This window comes from Nerophis ophidion, linkage group LG03 (assembly GCF_033978795.1).
Source record: "Nerophis ophidion isolate RoL-2023_Sa linkage group LG03, RoL_Noph_v1.0, whole genome shotgun sequence".
Taxonomy (NCBI): domain Eukaryota; kingdom Metazoa; phylum Chordata; class Actinopteri; order Syngnathiformes; family Syngnathidae; genus Nerophis; species Nerophis ophidion.
This window is the reverse complement of record NC_084613.1, coordinates 32,996,406-33,023,355: the sequence shown is the minus strand read 5'-3', so window position 1 is coordinate 33,023,355 and position 26,950 is coordinate 32,996,406. Positions and strand designations below refer to the sequence as shown.

At 39.0% G+C, this 26,950-nt stretch overlaps 1 protein-coding gene across 1 annotated transcript in view; it reads left to right on the top strand.

Moving 5' to 3' along the window:
• The window catches only part of atrn (attractin), a 192,178-nt gene that overhangs the window by 96,572 nt on the left and 68,656 nt on the right, over positions 1 to 26,950 (top strand). The window contains exons 23-25 of the mRNA XM_061894846.1: positions 24 to 102; positions 181 to 338; positions 10,132 to 10,193. Of these exons, the coding sequence (XP_061750830.1) occupies positions 24 to 102; positions 181 to 338; positions 10,132 to 10,193 (299 nt within the window). The remainder of the gene's footprint in view (positions 1 to 23; positions 103 to 180; positions 339 to 10,131; positions 10,194 to 26,950) is intronic.

Below are 26,950 nucleotides of genomic sequence, written 5' to 3'. Positions count from 1 at the left end.
TTTTCTGCCTGCTTCCCTTTCAGCCAAACCGAGATTTAGATATGTTCATAAATGCGTCCAAGAACTTCAACCTGAACATCACCTGGGCCACCAGCTTCACAGGTGAGCTCCCTCCCTATGACGCTCATTAATGCCGTCATGGCGTTCTTGCTGACTTGTCCCTGTTGACGTCGACTCCAGCGGGGACGCAGACTGGCGAGGAGATCCCCATTGTGTCACGCAGCAACATCAAGGAGTTCAAAGACAGCTTCTCCAACGAGAACTTCGACTTCCGGAACAGTCCCAACATCACCTTTTTCGTCTACGTCAGCAACTTCACGTGGCCCATCAAGATTCAGGTGTCATCTTCAGTGACAATGTCACAATCAGACCAGCATTTCAACAAATTACAAGTATGAGGGGGGTGCTCCGATACATTTTGAGCATTATAGATGACAAAAAAGCAATCCAAAATACAGTATATTCTGGACTATAAACTTGACTGGTGTACAAGTCGCACCCACTAAACTTTAGAAGAAAAGTGTTCATATATTAGCTGCACCGGACTGTAAGCCGCAGTTCTTAACATATGTCCAGTTGTTTCATTACAGCATGTCCGAAATGGAGTAGGAAGAAGCAGAGCTTATTTGACTCGACCCTTTTTCGTATCATAGCAATTTTCTCCCATTTTTTTTGTTCTCTGTAAAAGAAAAAAATTTGTAAATTAATTAATATACAATAAAAAGGTAAACACATTAAATACCAAAAAAAGACATATAACCATATACACAATAATTAATACCCATAAATATATAATTAAGTAATTTATGGTTCACCTCAGAGATTATATATACCATATATGAGATATTTACATAGTTTATAAATATTTATTTAAACATCTTATTTGTTTCCAACGGCAGTAAAACGGCTGATGAAACAAGACTGAAGTCATTGATGTCTTTATTCATCTTTTATGAGCTGAAAAATATGTTCTCATATTCAATAAGGTTCAAGGGTTACGTTTTGAAGACCATTTTAAAATAAATAATTTTAGTAAATTGCTTAGATTCTTTGCTTAATACATTCCATCATTTGGGCGTTGCCCAAAAAAATCTTTGATTAACTGCACCTTTGTATAAGCCGCAGGGATCAAATCTTGGGAAAAAAGTAGCGGCTTATAGTCTGGTAAGTACGGTAAATCAGTATATACTAATGTCAACCATCTTAGCGTAGTTTAAGAGAAAAAGATGCGGGTTAAAAGTGTCAACCTTTTTCTTGGTGCAGCACTTTCATAGAGTCAAGGGATAAGAGAATGTTTTTTATAGTTAGAGGGTTTCCGTGGGTCATTAAAAAGCAAAAAATGTCATGAAATTGAGGCCTTAAGTGGCATTAAAAACATTAATGTTGATGTACAGACGCAACAAGAAATTAATACATTTGTAGACTTGGACTGATGGTCAATAACAGGCCTCAAATTTTAACTTATATAGGAAATAACCAACTCAATAACACATTAACAACGTGCTGAATCACAGGAATGTTTTTTGAAGTAACACCTTTGTGACATGAAAAAAACAAGTGATGTAAAAAAAACCTTGTGTTTACTTTTCGATATCAAAATAAAACACAAAGCAGTTTGGCTAATGAAGATTAAGTCTAATAAACAAGCTTTGATCTTGTTTTGGTTAAGTACAACAACAGTTTAGCCAACAAAAATAAAAAGGAGTGACACCTCTTACATCGAATACACAATCTTCCCACCCTTCGCTCAATTCGGTGAGATGACAAAACATGTGAGCTAGTATTGATGTTATTTGAACACTGATACAGTTTGCAGTTAAATAAAGGAGTGAACATCCCAGTAGTTTGCAGTTAAATAAAGGAGTGAACATCCCAGTAAACAAACTAAATATTTTATAAACAAGTTGTGACAACGTTCATGACACATCGCCTGCTGCATGTGACCTCACATCATTAACTCTCAGTCACAGCAGCTGATGGACACTTTACTGAAAAAATAAAAGCAACATCAAATATTTTTCTCATTCGCTCTTTACTTTTAGTGTGGTAGCAAGTGTCCCCAATATTATCCACACCTGACTCCATCCAAACAGAGCAGTGCGCTCTTAAATGCACGGCGGGATGAGGGAAAATTACGTTAAACCAAGCGCTTGGCTCCGTTTACTCCGAGGGGAAATCTCTGGAGCAAAGTCCGTGTCCTTAGTCCGCCATGATTATCAAGCCAAACACCGCTAGTGCGCATGCGTTTGACTTTGTGTTGCCTACATGAAATAATAAATGACTGTTTTTCTGTAAGTAAAAAATGTGACGTATTACTAACAGTCAGGAATTTGATTGCAAATTGTCATTACATTGTCTATTGTTACGTCCCTAGTCCATTAAAAAGTCAAGGGCGGTCACGGCATGTTGGTGCCGCAGATGTTGGTCAATTTTTTACGGCATTACGGCAAATGACGAGGGCGGTCCCACAGTTGCCATGGTTAAATTGGAGCCCTGCAATAAGTCAATCGAACAATGAATGAAAATGAAATTAACTAATGTGTACGTCTGTTTCTTTTCTTTGGCTCGAGCTTTTGAAACGGACACAATGGGTCTCACTCAGAACCTGAGCATGTTTATTCGACAGTGGAATTACGTGAACAGAGCGAGCCACCTGTCAGTCATTCACAACTTTTGTTTCAGTGCGCGCAGGCGCGACCGACTTGCAATTTTCTTCCACACGTCGAAAAATCGCGTCTTGTTGGTTAGTTAGTTGCTTCCTGAGAGAGAGATAGCTTCCTGTGTAGTCGTAAACATGACAACCTGCAACGGCACTCGCTTCGATACAACAAAACAATAGGAGAAGATGTTCGCCAAGGTTGGCTGTGCGAACCGCAGAAATTATGTGGTATCATGCTGACAAATATCAGCTCTTTTCTTTCTTTTTAACTTTACCATGAATTGATTGACGTGGACCTCGACTTAAACAAGTTGAAAAACTTATTCGGGTGTTACCATACAGTGGTCAATTGTACGGAATATGTACTGTACCGTGCAATCTACTTATAAAAGTTTCAATCAATCAATAAAAATTTCAACAACAATACGACGTATACGATTCAGACAATCACAACATACAACTGAATATGTCTTGTTCTCAAAATATGCACGTTGAATTTCTTTTTCTACATAATTGTCAAACAGTGGTTTAGGAATTTAAACAAAAAAGGAAGAATAGGCAAAAGAAACGTCTTTGTATATAAGGATGTAGGAAGTTCTCATGATCGTTTTGTGAACGCTTTTGTGTTAATTACTTAAGATGATAACGTCATTTACCTTCCAATTACAACCGTGAAAAAGTATGACAGTAATGGCGTTCACCAAAGAGTTGATGTAAACTTGTCAACTATTTCAAAATAATAATTGTCTAAAGCTTACAATTTTGTTTATAAGTTGTATTCGGTCACGTGACTTTTAAATGGAAGTAGACAAAGTGGTGGGCCACCAAAGCCACATGACTACTGTGCAGCAAGTGTGAACAATCTGCGTACGCAAAGGTCTGAGATCTTACCACTAAAAGCAGATACGAGAAAAAAAATCAAATTGTGCAATGGAATAGATCCTTATACGTTATTGAAAACAGACTTGTCGAGTGGTATCAAGGATTATTCGTCGGTCGCGTGGAACTATCTGCTGTTCCGGACGTAGTTCTACACAACACAACTTTTTCCCAATTTTTGCTGTTGTTTTTCTTTTGTTTCTTGTAATGTGCCACTTTGGGCACCACTCTGTAGAAGTTAGTTGTTTATGGCCGCCGTATTCTTAGTAGTGTAGTTTTTGTTCACATGTGGGACGCGAGTCACATGGTTGTTTTACGTCAGCGCCGGAAGTAGGAAAATGAGGTGTTCACCTGGCGGGTTTATCCTGTGTGCCGCCTTGTTTTATCATATATTACTACCTTTGCACATGTCAATGTGTACTTTTGTAAGCACATTAAATCAACACAAAATCCTTACTTTGGAGCAATGTTCACTAACGCTAGTATTTTGGAGCAGTGTTCACAGACTGTAATATTTTGAAACAATGTTTACAGACTGTAGTATTCGACTTGTTAGTTGGATGCTCGAAAATGTTTCAACGATCTGCCTTAATGTTTTTTTGCCGCTTGATGACTGTTTCACAGGGGGATTTTGTGTATGAATATTGGCGAGGCGGGAGGGTGTCCTCGGGAGTTAAAATACGTGCTAACTCCCCGGGTGGAGGTATCTCTGATGTCATATTAATATTTTTTTATTTTTAATAATTTTGTGATCAACTGCTCAGGTTGACGACCCCTTCGGCCTAAAACAACTCAAGCCTAAGGCATTTTTCTTCATAAAGTCAAAATACTGACCAGGATGCTATGACAACAGACGCTCGCTGGCCCACCACTTCGAGCCTCGCATATTTAGAAGCCGTAAATGACAGGAGGCGAAAACAAACTATCGACGATTGTAAGCCTTTGACGATATATTACTATCTGCAGGCGGACATGGGCCTTCATTTCGTTTAATCCTTGTTGCCATCTTGGATATACAGTATGCTAACTTGTCCTATGTCATCATGCTAAGGTTTTTTCTTGTTTTTCAATTAATTTTGTTTATCTCTAGCAATCATGGATTTTGATACTTGGCGCCATCTTGGGTGTATGTTAACGTTTCTTATATTAGCATGTGAACCTTAGCATGCTAATCTTTTATGCCTGCTGTTTAGCAAATTATGTATAGTTACACCTAAAATAATGCATTTAATACTTGTCATATATCATCATGCTAATGTTGACATGCTAGCTGTTCAGCTAATTTTCTATGATACAACCTAAAAAATGTGCATTTTAGTTCTTGACGCCATTTTAGAAGTATGCTAACTTGTCCTATGGTTTCACGATGACGTTGGCATGCTTACACGTTCAATGCCAGTTTTTCAACTCATTTGTTTATCGCTAAAAATTCTGAATTTTGAGACTTAGTGCGATCTCAGAAGTACTACAACTTGTCTTATGGCATCATGCTAATGTTTTTAATGTTCGCTTTTTAGCAAATTTTGTGTTTATCCCTAATAAAAATACATTTTGAAACTCGCCGCTGTCTTAGAAGTATGCCAAGTATGTTTGCTGTTAGGCTGATTTTGTATGTTTACAGCTAAAATTAGTGCATTTTAATACTTTTCGCTACCTTGGAAGTACTATAACTTATTTTATGTCATCGGCCCTAAAAAGGACAAGCGGTGGGAATGGATGGATGGATCATGTTAACGTTAGCATGTTAGCGTTTTGTTAGCTTTTTAACAAATTTTATATGTTTACACCTAAAAATTGTGCATTTTAATATTTGGTGCTATCTCATAAGTATACCAAGTTATCTTATGCCATCATGCTAACATTAGCATGCTAGTGTTTTATGCTAGCTTTTGAGCAATTTTTTTTAGCTAAAAATAGTGCACTTTAATATTTGGCGCTATCTAATAAGTTTACTAATTTGTCCTATTTAATCATGCAAACCTCAACATGCTAAAGTTTAATGTTATCTTTTTAAAGTAATTTTGTATGTTTACATCTAAAAATAGTACATTTTAATACTTACTGCTATCTTAGAAGTACACTAATTTGTCCTATGTCATCATGCAAACCTTAACATACTAAAGTGTTATGTTAGCTTTTTAACAAATTTTGTATGCTTACATCTAAAAAATTATGCATTTTAATATTTGGCGCCATCTTGTAAGTATGTTAACTCACCTTATGTCGTCATGCAAACATTAGCATGCTAGTGCTATATGTTAGCGTTTGTGCAAATTTTTGTATGTTGACATCTAAAAATAGTGCATTTTAATACTTGGCGCTACCTAAGAGGTGTACTACTTGGTCCTATATGTCATCATGCTAACCTTAGCATGCTTAAGTGTTACGTTAGCTTTTTAACCAATTTTGTGTGTATCCATCAAAAAATAGTGCATTGTAATACTTGCCGCTATCTTAGAAGTACCGGTATACTAATTTGTCCTATGTCATCTTGCAAACGTTTTATGTTAGCTTTTCAAGTAATTTTGTATGTTTACACCTAAAATTAGTGCATTTTAATACTTGGCGCGATCTTAGAAGTATGCTAATTTGTCTTATGTCGTCATGCTTACGTTTTATGCTATCTTTTTTGCCATCTGCGGGTCACAAGTCACACTTCAGGCACCCTTTCCCCGAGACACTGGCGCACACGTCAACGAAGTACCTTATTGTGTAAACGCACACTCAATTAACGCCGGCATTCCGACGGCCTCTGTGTGAAAGGCACCTGGTCACGTGGCGTACCAGAGCAACACAACTTGACGAGTATTGTAATCGCACTAAAAACTCAACTTATCTAGGCCGCTCTGACCCGTCACGGCTCCTGTGACCTCGCCGCCACTGAGGAGCTCGCCTCATTAAAGCGCTGCTGAGTCAGTGAGCATCAGCACCCTCCCCCTCGCCTCCTTCTCTTGATGAAGAATAGATGTGAGTTTTATCATGTTTGTAATGAAAGGCGAATCCCAGACTAATTACATTAAAAGAGCTGTGATCTGACGCCCGATGCCACAGCCAACATGTCGAGATATCATCCAGATTAGAGGCAGCGCTTCTTCATCACCCCTCCTCTCCACCCCGTTTCCTTTGAGAGAAACGCTGGCTTTGCATCAAGCTTTTTTTCAGAACCTCTCAAAAGAAACAAGCCATGGACATGACATAATGTCGATATGTCCCGAAACTGACAGTACCAATATGTATTTCGATACTTTTCCAAAGAAATACATATTGGTACTGTCGGTACTTATATGACCCAATCCAGATTGACACGACACTGCATCTTACTCGTAGCAAAATTCTAATATGAATAATGTTGTTCTTTTTAGACCAAATAAAAATGTACTTTTTATTTCAAAGAACTAAATTAAGTACTTCCTCTAGGAAGCAATATCTTGAATAAATTACTTCCGTTAACAAAAATGTAGCAAATAAATGATAATCTCCAACATCGGGATCAATAATGTGCAAACTTAAAACTTAAATAAAATAGATATTTAAATAAAAATGCACTAATTATACATTGTATGCAAATAGGTAAAACATTAAGAGGACTCTAGTTTGCTTCAATTTTTATTCTCATTGTTACTTTTTATTTTTATTCTTATTGTAATATTTTTTAATTTTGATTCCATTTATACCCCACATTTACTTTTTCTTTTTAAATTTGATCTCAGTTCTGTACATGCTGCTGGAATTTTAATTTTCCTGAGGGAACTCTCTTGAAGGAATCAATTAAGTACTATCTATAATTGGATGAAGGCAGTCACACATCTCGACGGTGTGCAGAGTGACTATATCTCCTTTTGCCGTCTTGTTCGCCTCGTCAACAGTTTTCCCGCACTTGACTATAAGCTCCGGTTACTGATGCTGGAAGAAGTGTGTTGTACTGCTACCTTTTGAAATAAACTTTTCAGCATGCAGTCATTTCTTCCATGCTTGCTGCTACAGAACCAAACCACTGAAAACACTTTTCTTCAAAACAAACGTCTCGCTCCGTTAAGCGTTAGTATTCGCCATGTTTTTGCAAGGTGTAAGGAGACTGAGCAAGCTACGGAAGCTGCTGAGGGGCAAAGAACTCGAATGTATCGATAAAATCTATGTGTCTCCCTGGCCTAGCCTGACTTTATGACCTTTATGAAAGACTTTTTTCGGGACACTATTAAAATCTCTTTCTTATCTCTCTTTATGATGGACTGGAACAGCAAAAAACGGAACAGCAACACATCTTTATTTTAACAAAAAATATTAGGGTACATTAAACATATGTTTATTATTGCAACTTTGTCCTTAAATACAATAGTGAACATACTAGACCAGTGGTTCTCATATGGGGGTACGCGTACCCCTGGGGGTACTTGGAGGTATGCCAAGTGGTATGTGACATTTTTCAAAAATATTCTAAAAATAGCAACAATTCAAAATCCTTTATAAATATATTTATTGAATAATATTTCAACAAAATATGAATGTAAGTTCATACACTGTGAAAAGAAATGCAATATTCAGTGTTGACAGCTAGATTTGTGGACATGTTCCATAAATATTGATGTTAAAGATGTATTTTTTTGTGAAGAAATGTTTAGAATTAAGTTCATGAATCCAGATGGATCTCTATTACAATCCCAAAAGAGGGCACTTTAAGTTGATGATTACCTCTATGTGTAAAAAATCTTTATTCATAATTGAATCACTTGCTTGTTTTTCAACAAGTTTTTAGTTATATTTATATCTTTTTTTCCAAATAGTTCAAGAAAGACCACTACAAATGAGCAGTATTTTGCACTGTTATCCAATTTAATAAATCAGAAACTGATGACATAGTGCTGTATTTTACTTCTGTATCTCTTTTTTTCAACCAAAAAGGCTTTGCTCTGATTAGGTGGTACTTGAATTAAAAAAATGTTCACAAGGGGTACATCACTGAACAAAGGTTGAGAACCACTGTACTAGACAACTTGTCTTTTAGTAGTAAGTGCACAAACACAGACTCCTAATAAGTCTGCTGACGTATGCAGTGACGTATTGTCATTTATCATTCTATTAATTTGTCAACATTATGAGGGACAAACTGTAAAAATGGTTTATTATTCTACTTGTTCATTTACTGTTATCTGCTTACTTTCTTGTTGAAAATGTTTATCTAAACTTCTGTTAAATTGTAATCACTTATTCTTTTGTTGTTTGATACTTTACATTAGTTTTGGATGATACCACAAATTTAGGTATCGATCCGATACCAATTAATCACAGGATCATACATTGGTCATATTCAAAGTTCTCATGTGTCCAGGACATATTTCCTGAGTTTATAAGCATAATCTGAATTAAAAAAAAAAGGAAAAAGATTTTGTGACTAAAAAATGTCGATGTAATCATGATAGTACACTATTGTACTTGGTATCATTACAGTGGATGTCGGGTGTAGACGCCGGTTAGCTATTGTGTCCTCCTATGGTGTGTAGTGAAGCTTGTTTAGCTATTTGTCATCCTCCACTTGTAAGAAACTTACTTTACGGCGTGGCGCAGTGGGGAGAGTGGCCGTGCGCAACTCGAGCGTCCCTGGTTCAATTCCCACCTAGTACCAACCTCGTCACGTCCGTTGTGTCCTGAGCAAGACACTTCACCCTTGCTCCTGATGGGTGCTAGTTGGCGCCTTGCATGGCAGCTCCCTCCATCAGTGTGTGAATGTGTGTGTGAATGGGTAAATGTGGAAGTAGTGTCAAAGCGCTTTGAGTACCTTGAAGGTAGAAAAGCGCTATACAAGTACAACCCATTTATCATTTATTTATTTGTCGCCATGGAGACCAAGATTATTGATTTAGAAATAGCTAAAACACTGCCGACTGCCGATGGATGTTACTTGCTAGCTAGCTAGCCATGTCTTAAATCACCTCTTCCTGAGGGTGTTTCAGTGTTATAACTTCACATTTATCCAAAGTTTTTAGATGAAAATGCGTCCATTCTCCCTTTTCTGTGTACACACTGTGTCTGCTTGTAAGTACTCTGTGTGTGTGTGGACTGCCAAACATGCTTGTCTGCTCGTAAAACCAGCAACATCATGACGTGACGACACGCCGTAATGCCCGTATAAAAAATAAATATATGGCGAACCAGTACTTTTCACACAGAGTATAGTACCGTTTTTTATTTATTAGTACTGGGTTAGTTTACTAGTACCGACATACTGTATAACCCTAATACACACATGTACGTTGATCACATATGAAGTATTCATGGACAAATCCCACACATGCTGAGGAGTAACGAGCAGTGGTGCTGGTGAGACGTGCGTCAAGGTGTCGCGGGATGTGGCCGTAGGTGGCGCTGGAGCACGCTACCGTAGTGGGGCGCTGCGGTGTCACGGCAGCGTTGCCTATGTGTAGTGTGACATGGCGGATTAGCGCCACACTTCCAACGTTGCCCTTGGCAACTTTGATTAACGAGGTAATACAATTGCTTTTGTGATGATGAGGTTTTTTTCTCCTCCTGCCCACCACCAGGAGTGTTGAGCACTAATTATGAAAGAACACGTGTCACCTGCTGTTTTTCCTCCACAGATCGCTTTCTCGCAGCACAGTAACTTCATGGACCTGGTCCAGTTCTTTGTCACCTTCTTCAGGTGAGTACAGTACACAACACAAGTGTTTACACTGAAGATCTTAACAACAGGCATCTGCAAAACCGATTTTATTCGATCTTGCCATGGGACACTACTATAGTAAGTCAACTGTATTTTAGAGTAGTCAGTGTACAGCAAGTAAAGGTTTTCTATCCACTGAAAAGGAGTCAACACTATTGTCTGACAAGCGATTTAGTATAATTGTCTTGCTACGAATGCTAGCTGGTGAACAGTGTTCTGTCCAATTTGGCTGCTTCCTAAAGTAGGACAATAATGAATCAAAACAAACGCACGTTGACGAAAATTGACAATAAAGAGATTATCAAACGAGATCATATTTAATTTTGTCTTTTGGCTGGTGGGACAAGTTAGGAATCTATCCAATCCATCTATAGGGCCAGAATGGGAGAGGGCCCGGGAGCCAATCAGAACTACTATTCTGATATGGCATTCAACAATAAAATGATGTAGCAAGCCAGCCACTATTAAAAGACGCGGCAGGTCACAATGAAATAATGTGGCGGTCAACAATAAAATGCTGTGGCTGGCCAGGATACATTGACGTGGCAGGAAACAATAAAACGAGATAGCGGGTCACTATAAAATAGTGAATTATATTTTTATATAGCGCTTTTCTCTAGTGATTAAAAGTGCTTTACATCAGTGGTCCCCAACCACCGGGCCGCGGAAGAATCTTTTATAAAAAAAAAAGTTTTTTTTTTTTTTTTTTTAATTAAATCAACATAAAAAACACAATATACACTTACAAATAGTGCACCAACCACAAAAAACTCCCTTTTTCTTGACAAAAACGTCCCTTTTTCATGTTGAAGAAGAAAAAAAAGAAAAGAAAAAAAAAGGACCCCCCCCGGGCCGCGGGACAAATTATTAAGCGTTGACCGGTCCGCGGATACAAAAAGGTTGGGAATCACTGCCTTACATAGTGAAAACCGGTGTGGGCCGCACTGGGAGCAGGTGGGTAAGTGTCTTGCCCGAGGACACAACGGCGGTGACGAGGATGGCGGAAGCAGGGATCAAACCGGGAACTCTTGTGTTGCTGGCACGGCCACTCTACCAACCGAGCCCCGAGCCAACAATAAAATGCCATGGCGGGCCACAATAAAATAAAGTGGCATTTAACAATAAATAATTTTGTTTACAAAAAAAATTACGATGGGAAATGATTAGTATAGCATTGCTCCTCGACAAGGTCAAGGTCATAGGTCATGTGACGTGAACAGACTAGTGGGTGTGAGTGCCCCGAGCCATGATGGATCTCTCTGGCTGTGTGCCGTCTCTTCAGGAACTGCTCTAATGTCTTATCGATTGAAGCGATGACTGAGAAAGATTTACTGTGTCAAGTCCGCATGATATCGGTCCTACAACGGCCCTTTCATTAGGTACACAACCTCATTTCTTGCTTCAAACGCTACACGTTTCAAATCGAGTCTCCAGTCGTGGTGTTGTCATAAAACAAGTCCCACCCGCTCCCACCCCAGCTGTTTACGTCTCCAGGTCGCTGTGAGGCCTGATGTTCCAGAAAAATTCCGCCTCCCCCGAGAGTGAAACTTCCCGACACTGTTATGGCGCACTGCGGCTGGCATTAAAAAAAAAAAGAAGCGTGTTTTCTGCGGGGAGCCTGCATGCGACGCGGATGCCTGGCGTGTATTTTTAGCACGCCGGCAGTCCCCGGTGGGAAGCCGAGCACTGGTTGTTTGCGCACCTGCAATTGTCTTTCCAAACAGTTTCACAAGTTTGAACTCAGTTGTTTTACCTGAGCACACATTCTTGACGCGGGACAGACGTTAGCTAAGCTAATACGACAAAATGTGACTGTAATGTTAGCGCTGTACATGGCCACGCTCGTGTCGACGAGGATTCGAAGTTATGATGGAATTTTACAGACAAATTGTTCCAAAAATGAATTCCAAATTGATCTCAGTGGATTGATATACACACAACCACACGTGTACACACACACACACACACACACGCACACACACACACACACACACATCAAGTGGATTACACACACAGATTGATATTCAGACAACCACACGAGTATTAACACATGAAGTGGATTACACACACACAGATTGATATACAGACACACACATTAGTATACACACACGTGAATTGGATTATACACACCCATATTGATATACTGACATACACATGTGAATTGAATTACACGCACACACACACACAGTAGTACACACACACGTAAATTGTATTATACACACCAATATTGATATACAGACACACAAGTCTGAATTGAATTACACACACACGTAAACTGGATTTTCACACCCATATCGATATACAGACACACGTGTGAATTGGATTATACACAGCGAGATTGCCATACCCACACATCAGTACACACACACACACAGATTGATATACAGACACACACATTATTACACACACACAAATTGGATTACACACGCACAGATTGATATACAGACAGACGTTTGTACACACACACATGTAAATTGGATCACACACACACAGATTGATATGCAGACACACATTAGTACACACACGTACATTGGATTACACACAAAGATTGATATTCAGACACACACATGAAAATTAGATTACACACACAGATTGATATACAGACACACACTTGAGTACACACACACACATGTAAATTGGATTACACATATATATACTGACACACGTTAGTACACACACACACACACACACACACACACACACACACACACACACACACACACACACACACACACACACACACACACACACACACACACACACACACACACGCGCGCGCGCGTGAATTGAATTACAGACATAAATTGTATTACACACACACACGTTAGTACACACACAGATTGATATACAGACACACATTAGTACACACACACATGTTAATTTAATTACACAAACACACAGATGGGTATATATACACACACGTTAGTACATACACACGTAAATTGGATTACTCACACACAGATTGATATACAGACACACATTAGTACACACACACGTACATTGGATTACACACACAGATCGATATACAGACACACGTTAGTACACCCACACAAAAGTTGATAAATTGGATTACACACACGCGCACGCAAGCACACACACACACTGCTATACAGACAGATGTGAATTGGGTTTTGCTCTGCTAATACTTCCATACTGGTTGCTTTCAGTTGTTGAGAGATGTCATGTGACTCATCACGTGTTTGACTTTTTCACATCCATCTCCTCCACCACCTTGCCGCTTCTCATTCCTCACCCATCTCCACTTGCCTTCATCTTCCTCTTCTTCACTGCCTCCTGCATGCTCTCTTTGCATGTCGACCTCCTGGTTGGGTTGTCGGCGAGATGCCAGAGTGAGATGGATCAGATGGCCCCAAGAGTGGCCCCTCTCCTCCTCACCTTACCCCTCATTGGTTTGGCGCTGAAGCCGAATGCTTCTCAGCGTCGTCTTGATGAATAATAAAGGAGTCGGATCAGTCGCTCCTCTTCTTCACCTGTAATAAGCCGCAGGAAGGCCGGGTGCTTCATAATGAGGGGGCTGCAGGGCGCCCCTGGAGTCTTGCCCCCGAGGCGATGGGTGATGATGGTGATGTTCTTACAGCACATATAAGCTAGATGACTGACAGGACAATTACTCAATACAAACTACACCTGATTAATCAATTTCCCTAAATATTCAGTTGTAAAATGCCCAAAAACGCTAATTTACTAAACTGCAGAGAGTGCCAGGCTCCAATTTGTGATAAAAAGCACATTTGATACATCACGATGAATGTAACAGAGTAATAACCGTTATTTGAGCATATATCGACCATTTTTTAAAACAGTCTTGATTTTGGGATGCATACCGAGTACCAGTATTTTTAGGTAATTGGCTTGGTCAAAGCAGACGGTTAAAATGTCTAATGATACGGTTATTGGTACTTTTTTTAAACCCAGCTGACCCGCGCGCTGTCACATTCATTCTTGTACTGCTGCAAAGCCTTAAAAAAGACCAGGCGGAACAGCCAATTGGAGTCCAACTCTTAACACCCCACTTCTGGGTATTAAACAGAATTAAACAGAATTAAACAGAATCACAGATTTATGTTTCATCGGAATCGCCGATGGAGTCGGTGTTCGGTAAAAACAGAATCTAAAAGCAGAAAGTTGTAGAAATTGGCGCAATGTGACTGAGATGTTGTCAGTGAGAGGAGAAGGGGAAATCATGTTTACCGTGAACTCACCACCCATGAACCATGCCCATGGCTGGCATGATTTCCCCTTCTCCTCTCAATAACAGCATCTCAGTCACATTGCGCCAATTTCTACGACTTTCTGCATTTAGAATCTGTTTTCTGTTTTTATAGTCGTAATCAAAAGTTTACATACACTTGTAAAGAACATAATGTCATGGCTGTCTTGATTTTCGTATAATTTTTACAACTCTTTATTTTTTGTAATAGAGTGATTGAAGCACATACTTTGATTCTTTTATGAATTTATTATGTGACTACTGAAAATGTGACCAAATTGGCTGGGTCAAAAGTACACATACAGCAATGTTAATAGAATAGAATATAATATAAAGTACTTCATGGATTTGGCTAGTTTCAATGCAAAAAAGACTCTTTTGGTTGCCATCCACAAGCTTCTGGTTTAATTTTTGACCACTCCTCTTGACAAAATTGGTGCTGTTCAGCTGAATTTGTTGGTTTTTTGACATGGACTTGTTTTTTTAGCATTGTCCACATGTTCTCAATGGTGTTTAAGTCAGGATTTTGGGAAGGCCATTGTAAAACCTTAATTCTAGCCTGATTTAGCCATTCCTTTACCACTTTTGATGTGTGTTTGGGGTCATTGTCCTGTTGGAACACCCAACTTCGCCCAAGACCCAACCTCCAGGCTGATAATTTTAGTTTGTCCTGAAGAATTTGGAAGTAATCCTCCTTTTTCATTGTCCCATTTACTCTTTGTAAAACACCAGTTACATTGGCAGCAAAATAGGCCCAGAGCATATTACTATCACCACCATGCTTGACGGTAGGTATGGTGTTCATGGGATAAAAGGCCTCACCTTTTCACCTCCAAACATTGCTGGGTATTGTGGCCAAACAGCTATATTTTTGTTTCATCTGACCATAGAACTTTCCTCCAAAAGGTCTTATCTTTAGCCATGTGATCAGCGGCAAACTTTAGACGAGCCTTAAAGGCCTACTGAAACCCACTATTACCCACCACACAGTCTGATAGTTTATATATCAATGATGAAATATTAACATTGCAACACATGCCAATACGGCCGGTTTAGTATGCTAAATTGCAATTTAAAATTTCCCGGAGTTTCTTCCTGAAAACGTCGCGTAATGATGACGTGTACGCGTGACGTCACGGGCTGTTATGAAATATGAGCGCTGCACACACACACAGCTAAAAGTTGTCTGCTTTAACCGCATAATTACACAGTATTTTGGACATCTGTGTTGCTGAATCTTTTGCAATTTGTTCAATTAATATTGGAGAAGTCACAGTAGAAAGATGGAGTTGGGAAGCTTTAGCCTTTAGCCACACAAACACACGGTGATTCCTTGTTTAAAATTCCTGGAGGTGAAACTTTCCAATGAATCAGACCGCGGTTAAGCCAACATGGATCCCTACCAAATGTCAACCAGCAGGTTTCGGTGAGAAAATTGTGGTTAAAAAGTCAGTTCTTACCGGAGAAAAGCTGAGCTTGTGCCGTCCATGAAGCTGCCGTTGACTCCCCTGAGACACTGCGCGTCAAGACACCCGTGGAAACACCCTTCCGTCTATCAGGTACTATTTAACTCACTAAAACACTAGCAACACAATAGAAAGATAAGGCATTTCCCAGAATTATCCTAGTAAATGTGTCTAAAAACATCGGAATCCGTCCCAATGCAATAAGATTGTTTTTTTCTAACTTATTTTTTTTTATCATTTTTTTTTTTCTGGTCCGTCGCTATCAATATCCTCAAACACAAATCTTTCATCCTCGCTCAAATTAATGGGGAAATTGTTGTTTTCTCAGTCCGAATAGCACTTTTTGTTGGAGGCTCCCATTAAAAACAATGTGAATATGTGAGGAGCCCCACACGTGTGACGTCATCGTCTGTGACTTCCGGTCTTAACACTGAAAGTTGCGAACCTTATCGTGGATGTTCTCTACTAAATCCTTTCAGCAAAAATATGGCAATATCGCGAAATGATCAAGTATGACACATAGAATGGACCTGCTATCCCCATTTAAATAAGAAAATCTTATTTCAGTAGGCTTTTAAGGTGTCGCTTCTGGAACAAGGGCTTCCTTCTTGCATGGTAGCCTCTCAGTCCATGGCAATGCAAAACACGCTTGACTGTGGACGCTTACGCTTGTGTTCCAGCAGCTTCCAATTCATTGCAGACCTGTCTTTTGGTGGTTCTCGGTTGATTCCTGACAGGTGACAAAACTGTGCCATGCACTTTATACTTACGAACAATTGTCTGCACAGTTGCTCTTGGGACCTTAAGCTGCTTTGAAATGGCTCTAAGTGATTTTCCTGACTTGTTCAAGTCAATGATTCGTTTTTTCAGATCTGTGCTGAGTTCCTATGACTTTCCCATTGTCGCGTTTGTAACCGAGTCTAATGACTGCATCACATCAGCCCTATTTAAATAGGCTCAGACAAGTCAACAGCTGTCGTCAATCATAATCACTCACATGAAGTTAAGAGTCCATGCCATGAGGCTAATTTGATTTGATTGTGACTTTTCTACATCACCGAAGTTGATAATGTATGTTGCTGTATGTATACTTTTGACCCAGCAGATGTGGTCACTTTCTCAGTAGACCCATACAACAAACCCTGTTTCAATATGAGTTGGGAAATTGGGTTAGATGTAAATATAAATGGAATACAATGATTTGCAAATTCTTTTCAACCCATATTCAGTGGAATATGCTACAAAGACAACATATTTGATGTTCAAACTCATAAACTTTTTTTTTTTTTGCAAATAATAATTACCTTGGAATTTCAAGGCTGCAACACGTGCCAAAGTAGTTGGGAAAGGGGATGTTCACTACTTGGTTACATTACATTTTCTTTTAAAAACACTCAATAAACGTTTGGGAACTGAGGAAACTAATTGTTGATGCTTTGAAAGTGGAATTCTTTCCCATTCTTGTTTTATGTAGAGCTTCAGTCGTTCAACAGTCTGGGGTCTCCGCTGTCGTATTTTACGCCTCATAATGCACCACACATTTTCGATGGGAGACAGGTCTGGACTGCAGGCGGGCCAGGAAAGTACCCACACTCTTTTCACGAAGCCACACTCTTGTAACAAGTGCTGAATGTGGCTTGGCATTGTCTTGCTGAAATAAGCAGGGGCGTCCATGAAAAAGACGGCGCTTAGATGGCAGCATATGTTGTTCCAAAAGCTGTGTGTACCTTTCAGCATTAATGGTGCCTTCACAGATATGTAAGTTACCCATGCCTTGGGCACTAATGCACCCCCATACCATCACAGATGCTGGCTTTTTAACTTTGCGTCGATAACAGTCTGGATGGTTCGCTTCCCCTTTGGACCGGATGACCCGATATCGAATATTTCCAAAAACTATTTGAAATGTGGACTCATCAGACCATAGAACACTTTTCCACTTAGATGATCTCGAGCCCAGAGAAGCCAGCGGTGTTTCTGGATGCTGTTGATGAATGGCTTTCGCTTAGCATAGTGGAGGTTTAACTTTCACTTACAGATGTAGCGATGAACTGTATTTAGCGACAGTGATTTTCTGAAGTGTTTCTGAGCCCATGTGGTGATATTCTTTAGAGATTGATGTCTGTTTTTGATACAGTGCCGTCCGTCTGAGGGATCGAAGGTCACGGTCATTCAATGTTGGTTTCCGGCCATGCCGTTTACGTGGAGCGATTCCTGCAGATTCTCTGAACCTTTTGATGATATTATGGACCGTAGATGTTGAAATCCCTAAATTTCTTGCAATTGCACTTTGAGAAACGTTGTTCTTAAACTGTTTGACTATTTGCTCACGCAGTTGTGGACAAAGAGGTGTACCTCGCCCCATCCTTTCTTGTGAAAGACTGAGCTTTTTTTTGGGAAGCTGTTTTTATACCCAATCCTGGCACCCACCTGTTCCCGAATAACCTGCACACCTGTGGGATATTCCAAATAAGTGTTTGATGAGCATTCCTCAACTTTATCAGTATTTATTGCCACTTTTCCCAACTTCTTTGTCACGTGTTTCTGGCATCAAATTCTAAAGTGAATGAAGACATGCACCTGGGGATAGGTTGATTGGCAACACTAAATTGGCCCTAGTGTGTGAATGTGAGTGTGAATGTTGTCTGTCTATCTGTGTTGGCTCTGCGATGAGGTGGCGACTTGTCCAGGGTGTACACCGCCTTCCGCCCGATTGTAGCTGAGATAGGCGCCAGCGCCCCCCGCGACCCCGAACGGGAATAAGCGGCAGAAAATGGATGGATGGATGATTATTTGCAAAAAAAACCTGTTTCTCAGTTTGAACATCAAATATGTTGTCTTTGTAGCATATTCAACTGAATATGGGTTGAAAATTATTTGCAAATCATTGTATTTCGTTTATATTTACATCTAACACAATTTCCCAACTCATATGGAAACGGAGTTTGTAATTTCATAAAAGAACCAAACTTCATGAATGTGTTTTCTGCTCCAATCACTCTATCACAAAAAATAAGAGTTGTAGAAATTATTGGAAACTCTATGTATATATATACATATATATATATATATATATATATATATATATATATATATATATATATATATATATATATATATATATATATATATATATATATATATATATGTATATATATATATATATGTATATATATATATATACATATATGTGTATATATGTGTATATATATATATATATATGTATATATATATATATGTATATGTATATATATATATATGTATATATATATATATATATATATATATGTATATATATTGGCCCTGCGATGAGGTGGCGACTTGTCCAGGGTGTACCCTGCCTTCCGCCCGATTGTAGCTGAGATAGGCGCCAGCGCACCCCGCGACCCCGAAAGGGAATAAGCGGTAGGAAATGGATGGATGGATGGATGGATATATATATATGTACATGTATGTATATATACAGTATATATACATATATGTACATGTATGTATATATACAGTATATATATATGTACATGTATGTATATATACAGTATGTATATATATGTACATGTATGTATACATACAGTATATATATATATGTACATGTATGTATATGTGTGTATATATATATAGTATATACTGTATATATATTATATACTGTATATAATATATACTGTATACTGTATATAATATATATTATATTATGTACTGTATATAATATTATATTATATACTGTATATATATATATATATATTCAGTTTTTTTTCGGCGTATAAGTCGCACCTGCCAAAAATGCATGATAAAGAAGGAAAAAAACATATATAAGTCGCATTCTGGGGGAAATCTATTTGATAAAAACCAACACCAAGAATATACATTTGAAAGGAAATTTAAAATAAATAAAAAATAGTGAACAACAGGCTGAATAAGTGTACTTCATAAGACGCATAAATAACCAACTGAGAAGGTGCCTGGTATGTTAACGTAACATATTATGGTAAGAGTCATTCAAATAACTATAACATATAAAACATGCTATAGGTTTTCCAAACAATCTCTCACTCGTCATCGATAAATCCGATGAAATCTTATACATCTAGTCCAGTGGTTCTTAACCTTCTTGGAGGTACCGAACCCCACCAGTTTCATATGCGCATTCACCGAACCCTTCTTTAGTAAAAAAAAAAAAAAACATTTTTTTTTTTTTTTTTTTCAAATTCAAGAAAAACTTATGTTTTTTTTATTGGTGCACAGACACAGTGACACAGAACAAAACCAACACAGTGCATGATTTCACAACAAATTACACACCTTAAAGACATTACCATGGATTGATTAACGTGGAACCGACTTAAACAAGTTGAAAAACCTATTTGGATGTTACCATTTAGTGGTCAATTGTAAAGAATATGTACTTTACTGTGTAAACTGTACAGTTTCATATAATGTATTCTCTTCCTTTGCAATCTGCTAGTAAAATTTTCAATCAATCAATCAATCAATCAATCAAAAAACCTACAAATCAGATGGAAAATTAGAGGGAACATTGTTTGGGGGTATCCATAATACGCAGACAGGGAGAATTTTTTATTTACACGATAATTAGGATGTGTCCATACTTCCGTGGCGGAGGCTACGCCGAACCCCTAAAGCCGACTCACCGAACCCCTAGGTTTCGATCGAACCCAGGTTAAGAACCACTGATCTAGTCTCTTACGTGAATGAGCTAAATAATATTATTTTATATTTTACGGTAATGTGATAATAATTTCACACAAGTCGCGCCTGAGTAAAAGTCGCACCCCGGCCAAACTTTGAAAACAAAACTGCGACTTGTAGTCCGAAAAATACGGTATACTGTATATACTATATATGTATCGTATATACTGTGTATACAATATATTATATACTTTATATACTATATATATTATATACTGTATATACTGTATACATGTATGTAAATATACATATATTTACATATATATATACATATTAGGGGTGTGGCAAAAAATCGATTCGAATACGAATAGCGATTCTCACGTTGTGCGATTCAGAATCGATTCTCTTTTTTTTTTTTTAAATCGATTTTATTTTTTAATTTTTTTTTTTTTTTTAAATGTCAATCCAACAAAACAATACACAGCAATACCATAACAATGCAATCCATTTCCAAAACCAAACCTGACCCAGAAACACTCAGAACTGCAGTAAACAGAGCAATTGAGAGGAGACAAACATTTGACACAGAACAAACCAAAAGTAGTGGAACGAAAATGAATATTATCAACAACAGTATCAATATCAGTTATAATTTCAGCATAGCAGTGATTAAAAATCTCTCATTGACATTATCATTAGACATTTATAAAAATAATAAAAAAGAACAATAGTGTCACAGTGGCTTAGACCTGCATCGCATCTCATAAGCTTGACAACACACTCTGTGCAATGTTTTCACAAAGATAAAATTAATTATATTTTTGGTTTGTTTAATAGTTGAAACAAATTTAAATTATTGCACTCAGTTGATAAAACTTTGTCCTTTACAATTATAAAATCTTTAAAAAAAAATCTACTACTCTGCTAGCTTGTCAGCAGACTGGGGTAGATCCTGCTGAAATCCTATGTATTGAATGAATAGAGAATCGTTTTGAATTGGAAAAATATCGTTTTTGAATCGAGAATCTCGTTGAATCAGAAAAAAATCGATTTATAATCGAATCGCGACCCCAAGAATCGTTATTGAATCGAATCGTGGGACACCCAAAGATTCGCAGCTCTAATATATATGTGTGTTTATATATATATATATATATATATATATATATATATATATATATATATATATATATATATATATATATATATATATATATATATGTACATACATATATATGTATGTACATACATACATATGTATGTACAAACCCCGTTTCCATATGAGTTGGGAAATTGTGTGAGATGAAAATGTAAACGGAATACAATGATTTGCAAATCCTTTTCAACCCATATTCAGTTGAATATGCTACAAAGACAACATATTTGATGTTCAAACTGATAAACTTTTTTTTTTTGTGCAAATAATCATTAACTTTAGAATTTGATGCCAGCAACACGTGACAACAAATTTGGGAAATTTGGCAATAAATACTGCTAAAGTTGGAAAAATGCTCATCAAACACTTATTTGGAACACCCCACAGGTGTGCAGGCTAATTGGGAACAGGTGGATGCCATGATTGGGTATAAAAGCAGCTTCCATGAAATGCTAAGTAATTCACAGACAAGAATGGGGTGAGGGTCACCACTTTGCAAGCAAATCGTCGAACAGTTTTAGAACAACATTTTCAACAAGCTATTGCAAGGAATTTAGGTATTTTACCATCTACGGTCCGTAAAATCAACAAGTTCAGAGAATCTGGAGAAATCACTGCACGTAAGCGATGATATTACGGACTTTTGATCCGTCAGTCGGTACTGCATCAAAAACTGATATCAGTGTGTAAAGGATATCATCACATGGGCTCAGGAACACTTCATAAAACCACTGTCAGTAACTACAGTTGGTCGCTACATCTGTAAGTGCAAGTTAAAACTCTACTATGCAAAGCCAAACCCATTTATCAACAACATCCTGAAACACCGCCGGCTTGGCTGGGCCCGAACTCACCTAAGATGGACTGATGCAAAGTGGAAAGGTGTTCTGTGGTCTGACGAGTCCACATTTCAAATTATATTTGGAAACAGAGGACGTGGTGTCCTCCAGAACAAAGAGGAAAATAACCATTCGGATTGTTATAGGCGCAAAGTTCAAAAGCCAGCATCTGTGATGGTATGGGGGTGTATTAGTGGCCAAGGCATTGGTAACTTACACATCTGTGAAGGCACCATTAATGCTGAAAGGTCCATACAGGTTTTGGAGCAACATATGTTGTCATCCAAGCAACGTTATCATGGACGCCCCTGCTTATTTCAGCAAGACAAGTGTTACAACAGCGTGGCTTCGTAAAAAAGGTATGTGGGTACTTTCCTGGCCCACCTGCAGTCCAGACCTGTGTTCCATCGAAAATGTGTGGCGCATTACAAAGTGTAAAATACGACAGCTGAGACCCTGGACTGTTGAACGACTGAAGCTCTAAATAAAACAAAAATGGGAAAATATTCCACTTTCAAAGCTTCAACAATTAGTTTCCTCAGTTCCCAAACGTTTATTGAGTGTTGTTAGAAGAAAATGTGATGTAACACAGTGGTGAACATGTCCTTTCCCAACTATTTTGGCACATGTTGCAGCCATGAAATTAATTCTAAGTTAATTATTATTTGCAAAAAAAAAACAAGTTTCTGAGTTTGAACATCAAATATCTTGTCTTTGTAGTGCATTCAATTGAATATGGGTTGAAAAGGATTTGCAAATCATTGTATTACGTTTATATTTACTTCTAACACAATTTTCCAACTCATATGGAAACGGGGTTAGTACATCAACTATATGATTTGCCTGAGAAGCTGGACAGGACAAAAATAAAAATAAATAAATAAAATGAAAGTCGTAAAAAAAATTTACCGGTCGATCTACATTCGCATCCTCACCTGGGGTCATGGCTCCTGTTGGTGGGTCTGGTCATCCGTGGGTCCTCAGTTGGCTGTAAAGGTCGATCCATGATCCACAGACTCTATTGCAGTGGGGGGATATGTGGGTGATTGTCGAGGTGGTAGTAGTGGTGGTGGTGGTGGTCTGAGGAGCTGCTTTGGTAGTGGATCTCTCCTTTCTTTGTTGCCTCTTGGTTTTTCGCGGCACGGTGAAGGTCCTTTTCTAATTGTGCAGTCCCTTCATGGACCATCCTTCTCCACAAATCCCACTGGTGGGCAGCCACCTCCCAGGTGTCGAGGTTGAAGCAGCATTTCCTCAGGTGGATTTTGAGGTTATCTTTATACCGCTTCTTCTGCCCCCCTTGGGTGCGTTGTCCTTCCACCAGTTGTCCGTACAACATCTGTTTCGGAAGGCGACTGTCTGGCATGCTTATTACATGGCCTGTCCATCACAACTGGTGCTGAATGACAGTTGTGGTGATGCTGGATATGTTAGCTTCCTTCAGAACACTATTGTTGTTGAGCCTATCTTCCCAGGTGATCCTGAGGATCTTGCGCGGACATCGCTGATGGTACTGCTCCAGAGCGTTCAGGTGTCTGCTGTAGGTGGTCCAGCTATCAGCCCTGTAGAGCAGAGTGGGCAGAACTACAGCTTTATAGACAATACGCTTGATATTGGTCTGGATGACCCACTTCTAAAAAACTATTTTCCTGAGCTTAGCAAAAGCTGCGCTGGCACAACCTATGCGGTGGTGGATCTCTGCATCGATGACAGCTCTCGTTGAAAGATGACTGCCAAGATAAGCGAAATGCTCCACGTTTTCCAAGATGTTGTTGTCCACATAAATTGTGGGGGGTTGGGAGGGTGTGTCAGGGGCTGGTTGGTAAAGGATCTGAGTCTTCTTTATGTTGATGTCAAGTCCCAGGAGTTGGTACGCTCCCACAAAAGCATCCATGATGTTCTGGAGGTCCAACTCAGAATGAGCAACTAGAGCATTGTCATCTGCGTACTGAAGCTCTGCAACGGAGGATGTAAGCACCTTGCTTTTTGCCCTGAACCTACTCAGACTGAATAGCCCGCTATCTGTCCTGTATACGAACTAAACTCCCTCAGGTAGGTTTTGACTGGTGATGTGAAGTATGGCTGAGATGAAGATAGCAATTGATAGTAATTGAGTCTGTTAAGCTGATTGGAGAGCTGGCTTCTGCAGCTACGATGACTTATGTTTTATTCCATTTACACGTTGTAACAATTCCTCTAATGTTATTTCCTCAAAACGAGAGAAACTATTTTGGAGGGCAGTATCCGCCGTATATACAGTCGTATCTGTGTTAATAGAACCCAGTTGTAGCTGGGACGCAGTGTCTTTCATCTCCTTTCTATTGACTTCAATTTTCTTATTAAAGAATTGCACAAAGTCATCTGCCGATTGGGTGGAGCTACTAGAAGGGGTCCCTTGTTGGGTTAGAGATACTACCGTACTAAACAAAAATTTAGGATCGTTTTTATTACGGTGGATGACATTTGAGTAATATTTAGCTTTAGCTAAGGTAAGCATGCGTTTATAAGTTATTAAACTATCACTCCATGCTTGATGATGAACCTCAAGTTGAGCCGCGCGCCATTTGCATTCCAGCTTTCTACATAACAATTTCTGAGCTCTAGTTTCTTCTGTAAACCACGGGGTACACTTTTTTGGAGCCTTTTTTAACCTTAGCGGTGCTATGTTATCAATGGTTTCGCGCAGGGCGTCGTTAAAGTTGTTAGTGAGGTTATCAATAGAGCCCACATACTTTGGGAATGGTTCCATTACCGAGGGCAGTAGGTCAGCAAGAGTTGTCGTTGTTGCCGTATTAATGTTGCGGCTGCCATAGCAGTTATTATTATTATTATTCGTTTGATGAACATGCGTCTGAACCTCGAATTTTATAGGGTAATGATCGGACAATACTTTAGTACACGGGAGTATCGTAACTTTGGAAACGGTGATACCCGTGACAAGCACTAGGTCTATCGTATTACCGTTGCGATGCGTGGGTTCATTTATTATTTGTGTAAGACCACAGCTATCAATTATAGTCTGGAGCGCTACGCACGGTGGGTCCGATGGGGTATTCATATGGATATTAAAGTCCCCCATTATGATTATATTATCGGCGTGCGTCACTAGATCAGCAACGAACTCTGAGAATTCATTGATAAAGTCCGAATAGGGCCCTGGGGAGCGGTAGATAACAGCCAGTTGTAGAGGCAGCGGTGTGACAGCCCTCATAGTAAGCACCTCAAACGATTTATATGTATTATTTATGTTAGGACTAAGGTTAAAGTTTTCGTTGTATATTAGTGCGACCCCCCCACTCCTTTTAAGGGGACGGGCAATATGCGCATGTATAAAGTTAGGAGGACATGCCTCATTTAGCGCAAAAAAGTAGTTTGGTTTAAGCCAGGTTTCGCTGAGACCGATGACGTTAAGAGTGTTGTCTCTGATGATATCATTAACTAACAACGTTTTGGGAGACAATGATCTTATGTTTAAAAAAACTATATTATAGGTAGTGGGCTGTTTTAGGGAATTTTTGATCAAATTATCCGTAGTAGCAATATTAATAATGTTATGTTTATTATGCCCAGTGCATTTAGTATAATTACGACCATATCTAGGAATTGATACGACGGGAATTTTCCGATTGTTTGTTTGCTGCTTTGATAAACTGCACGCATCATAGTTTGCCAACTCAGTAGAACGCATGTTCCGATTGTTTGTTGCTTTGATAAACTGCACGCATCATAGTTTGCCACCTCAGTAGAACACATGTCCAACTCTGAAACAATCAAAGCAGAAAAAACTTGTTCTAATTTAACTGACTCCTTACCCAGACCAGTAGTCTCGCATCTTCTATTTAAATCCGGCTTCAGGATGGAGGGAAGTGGTGTTCTGTGGGGATTAGCCTTCTGCTTTGTTTTTAGCCCCGCTCGGCATCCGCGTTTCCGATCACACCGCTGGCGCCTGCTCCGTAGACGGCCCCCGCTGCTACTATACTCCCCTGCTTCACAGGCCGCTGGATGTAGCCGCCAAAGTAGTCCCGTGCTAGTTAGCAGGTCTAACAAGCACGCGTCCATCAGTCCAAAACGGCCCGATATGTCCACATCCAGAAGTGTCTGGCGGTCGTACGTGATCACGGAGTGACCACGATGTGAGCCAGCCATAAAGTTTGCAGAATTGTCCGGTATTTCTGCCAAATGTTCCATCTTTAGCAGGAGCTCCGCTATGTCACAGCCCGTCCGGGCGCCGCTATTTCCTTGAATTGCCGCAGGGCATATAGTATGCGCCTGCCTTGAATTACTGCCAGGTCAAACTCGCTTCGCAAAATAATTAGCGCATGGTTAGTATTACCGCCGGGTCAAACACGTGACGTCAGGAGTGACACTTTCCCTGTCATCTTTTTCAAAATGGAGGAGGCTGA